The sequence below is a fragment of the Dromaius novaehollandiae genome, chromosome 10 (assembly GCF_036370855.1).
Source record: "Dromaius novaehollandiae isolate bDroNov1 chromosome 10, bDroNov1.hap1, whole genome shotgun sequence".
NCBI classification, from domain to species: Eukaryota; Metazoa; Chordata; class Aves; order Casuariiformes; family Dromaiidae; genus Dromaius; species Dromaius novaehollandiae.
In genome coordinates, this window is record NC_088107.1 from 9,404,224 (window position 1) to 9,417,613 (window position 13,390).

Consider the following 13,390-nt stretch of genomic DNA (forward strand, 5'->3'; position numbering starts at 1 on the left):
GTTCTAATTGTGCTAGGCAATGTGAATGGCCTGCTCATTTCAGCAAGAAATGTCCTCTCATCTCTCCTGCTGCTTTAGGGTTGGAGGTGGCGGTGTGTGGTTTTCTTGGTCTTGTCTTCATGTATTACTACTTCATGGCAGTCTGTACTTTTGTGCCCTTCACTTGGAATTTGACTCAGCTGCTCACTAAAAGCTGAAGTGAGCAGTATTGTAGACACATGGGTATACTGTATAGGGGTTGTATGTAATGACATATAGATAGTGTGACCACCCCCCACTATCAGTTCTAGCTGAAGTCTTCCTTTGCTTTTTTCCATTCTAGAGAGCAGCACAAGGAATGGTGCAGCCATATAAAACCTCTGGGGAGAAGTTAGTCTAATGATTCCCACTGTGTAGGTGCATCTCAAACAGTTGTCCTGGCTGTTAAGTCAGCTGGGACCTAAGCCCTGGGGTGTCTAGCAGGCCCTTGAGCAAAGCAGTGCATGGCTTTCTTGGCAGTTTAAGGTGCTTAGCAGCTCAGCCTTCCCTCAGGCCTAACTTGAGGCCAGTGTGTCAAGCTTTTGACACTGCATGATCTCTGTCTGCAGCTTTGAGCAAACTTGGCAGTGCTGTGCAGTGACTGTATCCTCTCCTCCCTGCTTTCTCCCTTGCAGCATGGGACACAACTACTAGTGATGCTCAAGCCTCTCCTAATTGCCTTTCATCTTACCTGGGAGGCTTGTTGCTGAGAGGTCCCTGAAGCCTCTGCTGTGGAGAATGCAGATGCCAGTTAGCTAAAAGGCCAAATGCCTGCTCTGAAAATGCATAAGGGCTATTTTTGCCCATGGGTGAAAGCAGGTTGTGGCAATCCTCTGTCAGACCCTAGATTCTCCCAAGGCTTGTTAGTTCTCTGGCAGCAGGAGCCCTCTAGAGAGTTGGTCTGTGCCAAGACTAAGGCCCTAAGGAGAGCACAGGACCTAGCAGCCCTATGCCTGCAGTGTCTTGCAGTACACAGAAGGACTCTTCTCTGGGATGGCATCAAAGCTTTCAGCTCATGCATCTCTACAGAAATTGTGATTTGCTGTTTTTTCCCTAAGAGAGTAGTACTGACTTATGTGCAATTCAGGTACCTGAGGGCAGTTGTGACTAGTGCTCAGAAAATGGTACCCTGCCATGTGATGGAGCTGCTGGCTGTGAAAGCACCTTGTCTGGGCATAGGAGTGTCTGCTGCTGGCTGTTTTCTGCCTGTCAAATTCCTGGCTCACCAAAGGCGCAGGAGATTTGAGTGGAGTCACCTAATCTTTCAGTAGCTGGCAGAAAAGAACATATACAGCAGCCTCTCTGGCCAGGACACTTTGAAAAGGGCATATATAGAGTTAACCACTTGTTTGAGCCTAGGGCAGAGAGAAGCACTGCCAGAGCCAGTGTTTTACTGCCACTAAATTCTCTCCTGTTTGTTTTGTTTTTTAAACTTACAGACCAAGTGAGACAGATGTGAGCAGGGCAGTTGAGACTGGTGAGCTGTTGAGGCTGCTCGGCTGGGGACAGGACCATCACTGCTGCTGCTCTGTAATGAGAATCGCTCTGCAGGAGGCAGTGTTTGGGGCTTCATGTCTAGTTTATCAGCCTTTGGGGTTTAGCTGTTGCATCTACTTCAAAACTCTGCTGGTGGGAGTCACTCTGGGGAAGCGGCAGAGGTCAGCATGGGTCTTGCTTCCAGTTCTGCTTGCAACCGGGGCGGGGGGAGTGGCCACAGGGATCTCCCGAAGGCTGTAACTGTCCTAGCGTGAATCTCAGAGGCAGGAGCGTGATGCTTGTGTGTCTGCATGTGGGGTCTTTTTCTTTTCTTTTAAAAGAAAAGTACAATTGCTTAGTCTCCTAAGAAAGCTGGGTTATTGTCTTTGTGCTAGCGTGATAGCTGTACAGCTCTCATACGGCTTCCCTGGGACTTCTACAGATGCTTCCTGGCCCCATAGAGAGCGCAGCATAGTAATGAGCCAAATGGAGCTAAGAAGTGCCTTTTGGTCTTCCTCTGGGCTCTTGCACAAAGTTGGTGCAGCCTCAGGCTGGGAATTGCAATGCTCTGTGGTTTTTGGTGAATCAGTGGTGCTACTGAGGCTGGAGAAAATTGATTTAACCCCAGTCATCTCTGCCCAGGCAGGCCTCATCCTCCCTGCAGCTTCAGAGCCAACATCCTGTTTGGTTTGAGTCTGAGCCAGTGCCCTGGTGAATGCAGCCCTTGTCAGCACCTTCCACCTCAGACAGCTTCAGATGGGGTTCTGGTCCTTTGCTTTGCTTATGAAAGGCACCTGTGTGTAGCAGCAGAGCTGGGAGGAAGAGAGGAATGAAGCACACTGCAGTACACCGGCTTGACAGAAAGGAAGGTAACTGTGAAGTTCTGGGCAGAGATTGGGGGCTTGCTTCTCTCCAAGCCGTTTTGCTCTCGCACCAGGTTGCCAAGGGAGGCGAAGGTGATCTAGCACTAGGTATCTGATACGTTCCTTGGATGAGCTTCCTTTTGCTTCATCACCTATGAACTTGTAGTTCATAAACCCAAATCCATCCCTTTCCCTGAGACAGAGCTACATCTACCTTCCTGCTGACTCTGAATTAGCATGGGCTGCCACCTGTTACAGGATCATGAATAGTTCTTGTGCTAGGAGAGGCCCTTCCTCTCCCCTCTTTGGTTGACTTTTATGGGGCTTTTCTGGCTGAACTGCTTAGATCTGGGCTCCCTCTCATGATATGGTGCTAGGAGAGAGACAGTGGTGCTAAGGGATTTAGGAGGCTGTGTTCTGCTTGGCTTTCACTGTACTGTGGTTAAAACCCATCTATTCTTAGTGGCTGCTGTAGCTTCTCCTCCTCATCTCTGGCTGCCTGGCTGAGTGGGGATTAGGTAGAACCAGCTCCATCTGGATCCCCATTCAGGTTCTTGTTTGCATCCTTTAGGCTGATTTATTTTTCCTGATTAGAGCAGGGAACTGAGAATTTGGGGTCCTGGTTGGGCTGGGAGGGGGACCTTGTTCTAGGATTCAAGGAGGATGGGGAAAGCTGGTTCCTTGGCCCCTCTGCTACAACAGCCTGTTCAGATCCAGTCATCAGTGAAGCAGGTATGGGGGTTCTCCTCCCAGGTGAGGCCTCCTGGCCTCTTTAGAAACAGCAGTGTAGCCAGTGCCTGTCTGTGTCTAACAAGCTGCATCCCTGTTCTTTGCCACGTGCCACAAGGGACCCGACAGCTCTACTGTTAAACACTTTTTTTATTTCTCTGTGTACACATTTCAACCAGCCCTTCATGGGTGTCTCCTGCAGTGATGGCCTCTGGCTGTGTTATCCACACAGTTGCACAGGATGCTTCTGCTTTCTGCTGAGCTGGGGCTGCCCTCCTGCTTTCCCACAATGCCTGTCCTCTCCATGCTTCTGCTGCTTCCCACTGAGCTGATAAACCAACCCAGGAACTTGCCAATAAACAGCTATAGCTATATAGACCTGGCCATGGAGGTCCTACTGCTGCCTTGCCCCATGGAAATAAAGGCCAAACCTGGCTGAAGCAGAGAAAAGCACATTCTAGCCACATCCTGACCTCTGTGCTTCCTGGTGTGCCCTGGAGTACAGGGGCTTGTTCCATGCTCTAGCCCTCCCCTCCCAGTGAAATCACTCTCCTGCCCTCCCATTGCAACCTCAAGATGTGCTGTGGAAAGTGCTGGTGGCCTCTTTTCTCTGCTGGCTCCTGAGGAGAAGACACTATTCCCGAGAGAGACAGGGCTAACAGGCAGCCCACTGGCGGGTTTGGGGTGGGGAGGGACAGGCATGGAACAACACACCCAGAGCGCCTCATCACGAGCAGTCATTCAACCAATGCTACGGTAAGGAGGTGGCTGGGGTTAGATAGCCACTTTGATCCTATTTTACAGGGCAGAGGGAGCAGATCCTGGTTTAGAGAGCTGTGTCTTCAGCCTCGATGGGGGGGCCAAAGAGCTTCTCTGCAGTTGCTTTGCCATCGTACTTGGGCAGTTTGCCACCAAACTCTGCTGGCAAGATGTCAGCATCAATCTCTTGGTAGAAGGACTCCAGTTCCTCCCCGTGCACAAAGACCTGGTGCGAGACAGAAGCAACCCTCAGGAAAGGAGATGGGCAACTCTACCCACAGGGAAGAAGGGGGCCAGGGGACGTCAGTGCTGAGGGGACTGGTTGGCCTCATTTCTGATCGACGTAACTGCAGCCTTTGTTGTGTGTTGCTGCAAGCTCACTTTCCCAAAGGAGCTGACAGCAGTCCCTGTGGTGCACTGAGCCATCAGCTTTTCCCACCAGCTGTGCTCAACTGCGAACTTGTCCCTACACTGTAAAGACATGCTCAGGCAGGCTGGCAGACAAAGACATTTTTCCAGCCACTGGCTGGAGATACTGAAGGGATAGTTGGCTGGCTGAGATACTCAAGGCAGCAGATTTTCTCCCAGCTGTTCTGTTTTACCCAGCTGTGGATGAGGGATGTGCCTTTCCCCCCAGTCCCCCTTCCCACACTCACCCTCTCCAGCAGTTTGCTCTTCAGGAACGGTTTGACCACATTGTAGGTAGTGGTGAAGTACCAAGGCTGGTGGATGAAGTGGACGGCCTTGAACCGTGCAGGGAAGGAGTCCTACAGATCCCAAACCCATACACAGCAGGTTACAGACTATGCTGGCCACATTGAGCTAAGAGAGGAGGTGGACAGCAATGGAAATGCTGGGACTCCCTCAGCTCCGCTTTTCCAATCTCCCATTCTCTCTTTGACCCCTGTTGTGACGCTCTTTTACGCTCTGACCCAGAGGATTTGACATCTCAGTCCAATGGGATGCCCAGTGTGGGAGCACCAGGGAAGCTGAAGAACCTCCCAGATGGTTCATTGCTCCTGTTCCACAAGAAATACTGCACCTATGTTGTGCTCTTCCCCCGGGGAGAGCTGAGCATCTTCAGCCCCTGGTCCAAGGGCAGAATTCCTGGAGTATGTGAGTCTCTGTCCAGCCTGAACCATGGCTGGGCTGAGAGGGTGGTGAGGAAAGGCCTCCTTGCCATGCTGTAGGGTGCTGCAAGAAGTGGTGATAACACTTCTGGTTGGGCTTTTCAGAGGGTGGGGAGCTGGGGCCAGAAAAACAGAATCTATTTTGCAGGATTAAGCGAATTAGTCAGCAAGGGAAGAAGCATGTGATGGTGAACAGCTGCTCCACAAAACTCTCGTGGCATCAATGCAGTGGCAACCCCAAACCCCTGCTAGCACGGCCTTACCCCTCCCCTGAGCATTCTGCTCCCTCAGGGCACTCTCTGCCACTGCTCTGAGCACTGCCTGGCTGGAGTCCTTGCCACCTCACCTGCAGCATGTCCACCATCTTCTTGAGCTCAGAGGGTTTGATCCCTGATGCCTGCTGCATGGTGAAGCCCTTGAAGTTCTCAATGATGCAGAACCCATTGATCTGGGTCTCTTCATTTTCCAGAAGCTTCTCCAAGATAACGCAATAGGCACGAAGAATCTGATTGAGAGATGGGAGGGTCTGGTGTTAGTGTGTGAAGGCAAGGTCTCCCCTCCTGTAAACACCAGGAGGTTCCCAGGAACAGTCCCAGGGAGTGTTACCCTGGTCTGCTCAACTCCAGCCTGCTTGTCACAACTAGCCCGCAGGCCTGGAGATCAGGGAGGGCATTCCTGGGGGATGCTCAACAGCTACCGCATTCCCCTTTCCAGGCGGGTGCATCTCAGATCTGGGTCAATGATTCTCACATGTACAAGCAAATTCAGAGCTGAGCAGAAAACATATGTGAGTTACATACCTGGAGACCTCTTTGCCAGCAAGCCCTTTCCTTGCTCTATGCCTGTTTCCTCCTCTGCCCTGAGGGCTCTTTCCTTTGTAAAGTGATCTGTGATTTAATGATACAGTGCTTTTCTTCAACCCATGTGTTGCCTGGGCTGGGAAATGCACACCCTGAATTTGGCCTGCAGCCTGCACTATGTCAAGAAGGAAGGGGAACCCTTTGGGATGCACCATGCTCTCCCAGGGTCCCTTGTGAGTCCCCAGAAGGATAAATTCAAAGGGCTGCAGTTTTGCTTAAATCTGGATATCTGGAGGGTGTGTGTGTGTGTGCGTGTGTGTAAGGGACACTCTGTTCAGATATGCCAAGTGGGACAGCCCAGGGACCGCTCTGCTCCTGGAGCAACGGCTGGGCTGAGCTGACCTCATCGAAGGTGATCTCCTCATAGTCCCAGTTCTCGATGTTGAAGAGCATCACCACCCGGCCATACTTGTCTCTGCTGGCCAGGATGCCAGGATAGCCTGCTTCGATGGTGCTGCGTACAGCCTCGGGGGTCAGGTTGTCAAAGAGCTCGGGGTACTGTTGACGGAAGTTCACGTAGCCTGGGGAGAGACAAAAATGGGGTTGGGAGCAAGACTGGCTCCTTGCCCTGTCCTCAGGAACCCAGGGGAGTGCGGGGGAGCTGCCAGAGGACAGGACGGGCTGGCGATGGTGAGATGTGTTCCTGATGAACAGCTTTGCTCTTGAGGGCTTCAGGCTTCAGATAGGCTGTGCCCAGGCTCCAGGTGGGTCAGGTCTCATCCGGCAAAGGGACCGAGAGGAGCTCTGCGGACTAGCTGGCTTCAGTGTAATCCCCCCATGTCAGGGGCTGGAAACTCCCCACAGACCCAGTTCACAGCTGCCTTCTCTCTGGCACTTCCAGAAGCAGATAAAGTCGTTTTCCTCCTCATTACCCTTCTCCCCCCACACACATTTGGGTGACATCCCCCAGCTACCCGCCTCAGCCCAGCTCCACTTCCCCTGGCACCCGGCGGCCACAAAGGGCCTTCAGGCATGAAATAAAGAAACTCACCCTGGGAAAATGTGGGTGAGCAAAACTGCTCGTCTCCGCAGCCAGCACTGATAATTGCAACTCATTATCCCCCAGGCCGAAACAAAGGAGACCAGAGCGGAGCCAGGCAGGACCCGGGGCCCGCAGCCACCCCCTCCGGGCCGTTTCCGGCTCCCCCTCCGTCCCTAAAGCGTCTGAGTCCCTGCCGAAAGAGTGAGTCAGTGCTTTGGGAACAGCCACCACCTAGCAACTTAAAGGAGACTTCTACCATTTTATTTGTTAAATATCCAAAAAGTGGGACTGTCCTCATTCTGCTGGACACCCAGCAGGTCCCCCTGCCCATCCCAGCCTGGCATCACCCTGACTTCTCTACCTTCCCCATCTCCCCTCTTTTCCCTCTGCCCCAAGACCCCTGGCCTTGCCATTTGCTGTTCGTCCTCTCTCCTCCCACCCTTCCCTGCCGGGGACCTACTCTGCTGGCGGAGCCCAGGCCTGGGGGCACTGGGAAGCCCTGGCAAGCAGCAGGGAGCTGCCGAGGTGAAGGGGCTCCCCGTCCTCGCCCAGGAGCTGGCACTGCGACGGGGATGTGGGGGTCTGCACCGCGGGAGAGCCGGGGAGCCCCCACCTTTCAGCAGCTCGTAGGCCCGGTGGACATCAAATTTGCGGGCACGGATGAAGCGGAGGAAGAAGGAGTCGTCTTTGCCCTGCACCTTCTCGGCCACCGCCTTGGACACGTCCTCGCCGCTGCCAGCCCGCTCCCACACCAGCTCCCGCAGCTCTTTCACCGCCACCTCCCGCTGCTCCTCTGTCTCGTTCAGCTCATCTTTCGCCTGAGGAGGGAAGAGAGGTCCCACTCAGCATGGCCTCGGCACCCTGCAGCGTGCCATGGGGCCTGAAATGGGCACCAAGCTCAGGGAAACCGGAGGCAGATGTCATTTTGGCAGCAAAAAGTGGTTGGTTGCAGTCCTGCTTACTGAAGGCATTTTGGAGCGGGGTCACCTCAGTCCTGCCCCACCACGGGCCCCACTTGCCCCCAGTCTGTCCCTCCCGTGGGGTAGCGGTTCCCTCACACTTGCAAGGCTTGCAGGGATTTCTTCTGACCCAGATCGCACTAATCCCCCTCCCCTGGAGAAGGACCATGTGCCCCAGGCTGTGCCTCCTCCCCACACCCAGTGCCGGCCTCACCTTCTGCAGGGTGTGTGGTGGGATCTTCTCGCACCGCCCGAAGACGGGGCCGTGGTCCTTGGTGGTGAGGCGCTCCAGCTTGGTGCGCAAGGCCTGCTCCTCCTCGGAGACGATGCGAAACGTGCCCGTCTGGGGGCAAGGAGAGGCTGTGGGGCTGATATCACCTCCATGGCGGGTTCCCCACACCGAGCCTCCCCGCCAACGCGACCTCTCCACCACCAGCCCCATGGTGACAAGGGTCCCTGCTGGGGGGAGGGGGGCTGAGCTGGGGGTGGGCAAGGCCTCTATGCTGCATCTGAGGGGATGCAATGGGATGGGGTCTGGGGCAGGAGGAGCCTTGTGCTGGCCAAGGCTCCCTGAGTCCATGCACGGGGCAGTCACCAGTGCTTCCCCGCGGCGCCCAGCCCAGCCTGCCGTGGGCTGGCGGCAGCCACCGGGCTGGTGGTAAAAGGGTGCTTGGGTGCCCAGAGCGCGGAGAGGAGATGCTCGGAGCCCATGGACAGGGCAGAGTGGAGGCAGTACTCACAACTGCAGACATGTTGTCCTTTATCGGCCTTGGGACGCTGGAAGAGAGGAGAAGGAACCTCACGTTACCTAGAGGAGAGCAAGAGGATCCCAGCAGCCTTCAAAGCCCTTGCAGAGCCCCAGTGCCAGCAAGCAATACCCTGACCAGATCCCCTACCCCTCCTGCCCAGAGCCCGCTCAGCTGGGACGGTGACGACTATGCTGGGAGGGAGGCGGATTCCCAGCAGACACCACCCTCGCCCTCCTCTCGGCTCGGTCACATAGTGTCTGTGTCCCTTTCTGCCCAATGGAAGCTGAGTGTGAGAAACACCAGGGATGTTTGCAAAAGCAGCTTAGAAGTGTGGCTTTTGGTCTTCTCATTCCATCATTTCTTTCAGGGCCTGCATTTCCGCTGGAGGTTGTGGGCAGACACATCCATGGGTTTCAATGAGTCACGGGGACCCACAACCGCCTGAGCTCATCCAGCGTGGTTGCATCTCAGGCATATTCATACAGACAGACATAAATGCGCAGCTTATGGCCCATGGGAAGCAGGAGAGGTTCCATGTCAGCGTGGCTGACATGGGGGCATGCTGCTGCAGAGACATCACACAGGTCTGGAGAGCCCTTGCCTGGCGAGTCCTTGTGGGATGACCCATCCGGCTGTCCAGCGCTGCCCACAGGACCTAGCTGAGCTGACAGGAGCAGGAAGGCGGTGTTCGTGCCCACTTCCAAAAGGCCCTCCTTGACTCCGGGGCTCTTTGCACACTAGTCCAAGGTCTGCAGCAAGGACCTCTGCCTGGAGTCATTGAAGTTGATGTAGAAACATCTCAGGCAACGCTTCCTCTTTGCACCCTTAGTGCAGAGTGGCCCTCCAGGCTGGCTGGTGGTTTTATTACCTCTTATTTCTACTAACATTATCCCTAAGGCGTTTCACAAACAGTGGATCAAACACTCGAGCCTCTGCTACTCCAGTCCCGAGCCCATCACTAGTTGTAAGACTGGACCTCTAGCTGCTGGGTGATGAAACTTGACCTCTTTTTAATACATTTTGAGTGAAACATCCTGATTTTGCAGGCAGAGAGGAGGGTAGCCTTCATCACTCCGGTGCCTGATCCTGCTGCAGAGACTAACGGCCTCCCTCCACACAGACCCAGCTCATGAGCTGCCGTCTCTGTGCAATTTGCATCCTGAGGCGGTTGGGAGGCAGAGGAAGGGCCCTGGGGAGGACAGCGTGGAGACAGAGCCCTGGGCTCCTCCCGGGGCCGGTGCCTGTCCCACCACGGCAGTGACTGCAGGAGCCGGGCGCCGGGGCAAGAAGCCGAGCCATGCAGCCCCTCGCCGTGCTCGCCTGCAGAGCCAGGGATCTCCTCGCCACCCTGAGCCGGTCCTGTCACCAGAGACTGGGCTCTAGCGCGACCAAAAGGATCCTGGCACCTCCCAGGGGCTTCCTCTCCCTCGTCAGCTCCCAAGCCAGGAAACTTTTGCCCTGGGGAAGGGATGGGAATCCGCTTTCTTGAGGTATTGCAAATTAAAAGCAAACACAGCGCTGGAGGCGACAGGTTAAGGGGGGCTGTATTACAGTCTCCGAGGCAAAATAATTAAGATGAAAAGACTCCCAAATACTCACCAGAGAAAGGAAAAGCTAAAATGTCAAGGGGTCAGCACGTAGGGCTGGGAGCTGCTGGAGCAGCGACGGACACACGGACAGCAAGGCCGGAGTGGAGCAGCAAGAAAGCCTGGCGAAAGCTTTGTAGAGTCACCAGGTTGGGATTAGGCCGTCACAAGGCATCAACTCACTGCAGCTTTTTAATTAAGTCAGCACAAACTAGGCAAGAAACCCCATTAAAACATTACAAAAGGCAGACGAGGAGAGCGAAGGAGGGAGCCAGAGGGCTGCTGGCCGGCTGGAGCATGTGCGGGGGGGGGGGGGGTGTGATGTTGGCACCGATTAATGAAGTATTAAAGCTTCTCATTGTGTAACGCACTCATTAGCCCTGGGCAGGGGGAGAGGCATGCTGCGGGGAGCCGGTGGCAGCCTGCCACCCCGGGAAAACACCCACTCCGAGCTGGGGCTCCGCGGGAAGGCAATCGAGTGGGCCAGGTCTCTGGCGGCTTCTGTCCCCCAAACCCCTCTGAAGATCCCGGCGTGAATCCGGCCACCTTGCCAGGGCCCGGCTGCGGGGATGGGTCCATGGAAGGGGATGCTCCCACAGCCTGTCCCCAGGCACCCCGGCTGGTCCCGCCAGGGCTGTCCTCCTCCCCAAGCACATCCCTTCCACCAGCTCCCTCCACCGCGCACCCGCTCCTGAATTACGGATGCAGTCCCGTGCCGTTGCTGCCCAGGAGCTGACCCCAGCGCAGCGCGGTGCGTCAGGGCAGCGTTGTGGGTGCAGGAAGGGGATAGCCTCCGACCATGCCGCTGCAAATACATGCTGGCAGCATCCCACACAAGGAGGGGATCACCGGGTTGTGCCAGGACAAAAATCACGAGGGGAAGCTCACGCCGCACCAAGGCACTGCCAGGTTGTGTTGCTCCTGGCTGACTGCAGTGCTCGTTTACTTTGGGAACTTGAGATGAATCCACCCCCAAAACAATGCTGTGGACGTACAAGTGAGGGAAGCCGAGGGCTGTGGCAGTGACAGTGAGGAGAGGCTTCCGGGGGTGTCCACCATCCCAGCGTGCCTTGTGTGCCGAGGCTGCAGTGCACCGGGGAGCAGCATGGCTTTAATTCCTCACTGTCCCGAGACCTGGATGAGGAGCTGAATGAGGACACTGTGTGCACGGTGCTGTGCAGAGCTCCTTCCCCAAGCCAAAGGGCATTTTTCCAGTTCTACATTTAGCACTGGGGCTCCCTCCTTTGCCGTGGTGCAATCTCCCAGCCAGCTTCATTTGCCAACTGCAGTTCCACACAGGCTTATGCTGTGATATGGCGCCTGCTCCAGCTTTTAGTCCCTCTCCGTAACGGCTGCACGTCAGGAGCCTCCTGTGGATGTGGCACAGGCATGCCGTGGCTGAGGAGGCATTGCTGGTTGGGGACTGCCCAGCTCTGTCCCAGCACACTCCTCACCCATGTTCTTGGTTCCTCCCAGCCCCATCCCCAGCAATGAACCCTCAAAACGCTGGCCACAATGGGCTGCATGAGACAAGCACCGCTCAGCAGCCTGCCCTGCGCCCTGGGCTGCCGTGGTGAGACCCTGAACTCCGTGTCAAAACCACCACTGTTCTCCTGGGCATTGGGTGGTAGGTTGGAAAGCCTCCCGCTGGCTTGCTCTCCTGCTCCGAGGAGCAAGCGGGAGGCAGGTTCTGAGCTTCTGATTCATGCAAGCGAAGGAGCTCTGCACGGTGACTCTCTCACAGCCTCTGCTCTGCGGATAAAGTCCCCAATGGGAAGAGGCATCGCTCGCTCACCGCTGGCGAGGAGGGAAGGGAAAACAAGAGCCCATTGAAAGGCCCCGGGCCCTGGCCGGACTCTTACTGCGATGGGGATTTTGGGAGGGGGAGGAGGAGGACGGTGGGGTGAGGATGAAGGGGCTTACACAAGGCATGTTTTGTAACGCTGCGCGGATTTACGGATTTGGATTCCACGGCATTGCTCTGCAAACAGGGCCAAGACCCCGCCGCGAGGCGGAGAGGAGGAGGAAGACACGTGACTGGGGATGAAGGGCAGGTGGGAAGAGGGGAGGGAAAACCCAGACCTGTGCCAAATCCCTGATGATTGCCATGATGGCTGGGGACCCCGCAGGAGACCTGCCGGCTGCCCCATGGCCTCCGCACACCTCCGACGCCAGGCTCAGCTCCCTCCTGGGGCTGCGCTTTCCCACCAGCTCCCGCAACGTTCGTTTCCAGCCAGCAGGACGGTGTGGGATTGGGGGACGGGGTCAGTGCAGGGGGGCCTGAAGAGCCCTGGCCCCCCTGGGCTCAGGCATGCAGAGGTTGATTGGGAGGGTTATGCAAAATAGCTGCTGATTTCAGGGCAAAGCTCTCTTATCCATGGAGCAGCCGTTGCTCGGTTTGGGGTGAAACCTGGCTTTTTTGGTATCAGTGGGTGTCCCGCTTGGTGCTGGCGGTTGTGCTGCATGTGAGCCCCCGCTCGTAGGTCGGTGGCACCGGAGGTTTCGCGGGTAAGCGCCGGGCTCCTGCCGAAGCCGAAGGGGCCAGAACGGGCCCCGTCGCCGCCCTCCCGCCGGCCGCGGCGGCGGCTCCTGCCCCCGGCTGGCACGGGACTCGCAAGAGCCCCCGCGGCACGGCCAAATCCCGCTGCTTAGAGGGAGGTTAAACCTCCTCCTGCAACAAAGACCCCCCCGGCGCCCTGGGGGAATTAAGGGCTTTAGGGAAAGGGATCGCAGCCGCCCGATCAGCCCTGACCGGGCACTTTGTGCTCCCTCCGGCTGCCGTGCGTCCTCAAAAACGGGGAGGCCGGCGCCAGGGCCCGCAACCCTTGCGGTGCGGGCAGCGCGCCGGGGTTTTGGGGCAGGAGCCCGAGAGCCGGTTCCCTCAGGGAAACGCCGCGGGAGAGGGGGGCCGGCCGCACGGCCGCAGCAGTGTCACGGCCCCCGCAGCCAGGCCGGCCGCGGGGCACCTCCAACGTGGCCCCCACCGGGGCAGGGAGCCATGAGGGGAAGATGCCCCCGGCTCCAACCCGGCTGCAGGGACAAATCCACCAGGGAAGGCGGCCCCAGCGTGCACCCGGGGGAAACACAGGAACGCCTGGCGTCGGGGGGAAGGACACGGGGCCAAACCCCGGGCTGCTCCCGAGCAGGGCCGCGGGCAGCCGCAGCACGGCCGAGGCGCCCCGCGCGGGACTCGAACCCGCGGCCTTCGGGTAGGGCGCGGGAGGGGGCGAGGGGGTGCGGGGAGCACGGAAGTGAGCGCTGGGGGCGGGGCCTGTTGCC

At 56.9% G+C, this 13,390-nt stretch overlaps 1 protein-coding gene across 1 annotated transcript; it reads right to left on the reverse strand.

The window, feature by feature from the left end:
* Positions 1-3,178: 3,178 nt before the first annotated feature.
* RLBP1 (retinaldehyde binding protein 1) lies at positions 3,179-10,336 on the reverse strand. Its single transcript, XM_026121310.2, has 8 exons — positions 10,125-10,336; positions 8,517-8,553; positions 7,991-8,119; positions 7,431-7,635; positions 6,178-6,356; positions 5,322-5,480; positions 4,502-4,612; positions 3,179-4,071 (listed from the first exon to the last, which is right to left on the reverse strand). The coding sequence occupies exons 2-8, from the start codon at positions 8,526-8,528 to the stop codon at positions 3,913-3,915; spliced, it is 954 nt and encodes a 317-aa protein (XP_025977095.1). The 5' UTR covers positions 8,529-8,553; positions 10,125-10,336; the 3' UTR covers positions 3,179-3,912.
* Positions 10,337-13,390: the final 3,054 nt, after the last annotated feature.

Excerpts from the sequence above, each read along its gene's own strand:
- RLBP1 (XM_026121310.2), bottom strand. Across the intron at positions 4,613-5,321 it reads AGATGGTGGACATGCTGCAG|GACTCCTTCCCTGCACGGTT; the intron begins GTGAGGTGGCAA and ends TGGGATCTGTAG. Across the intron at positions 4,072-4,501 it reads AGAGCAAACTGCTGGAGAGG|GTCTTTGTGCACGGGGAGGA; the intron begins GTGAGTGTGGGA and ends GTCTCGCACCAG.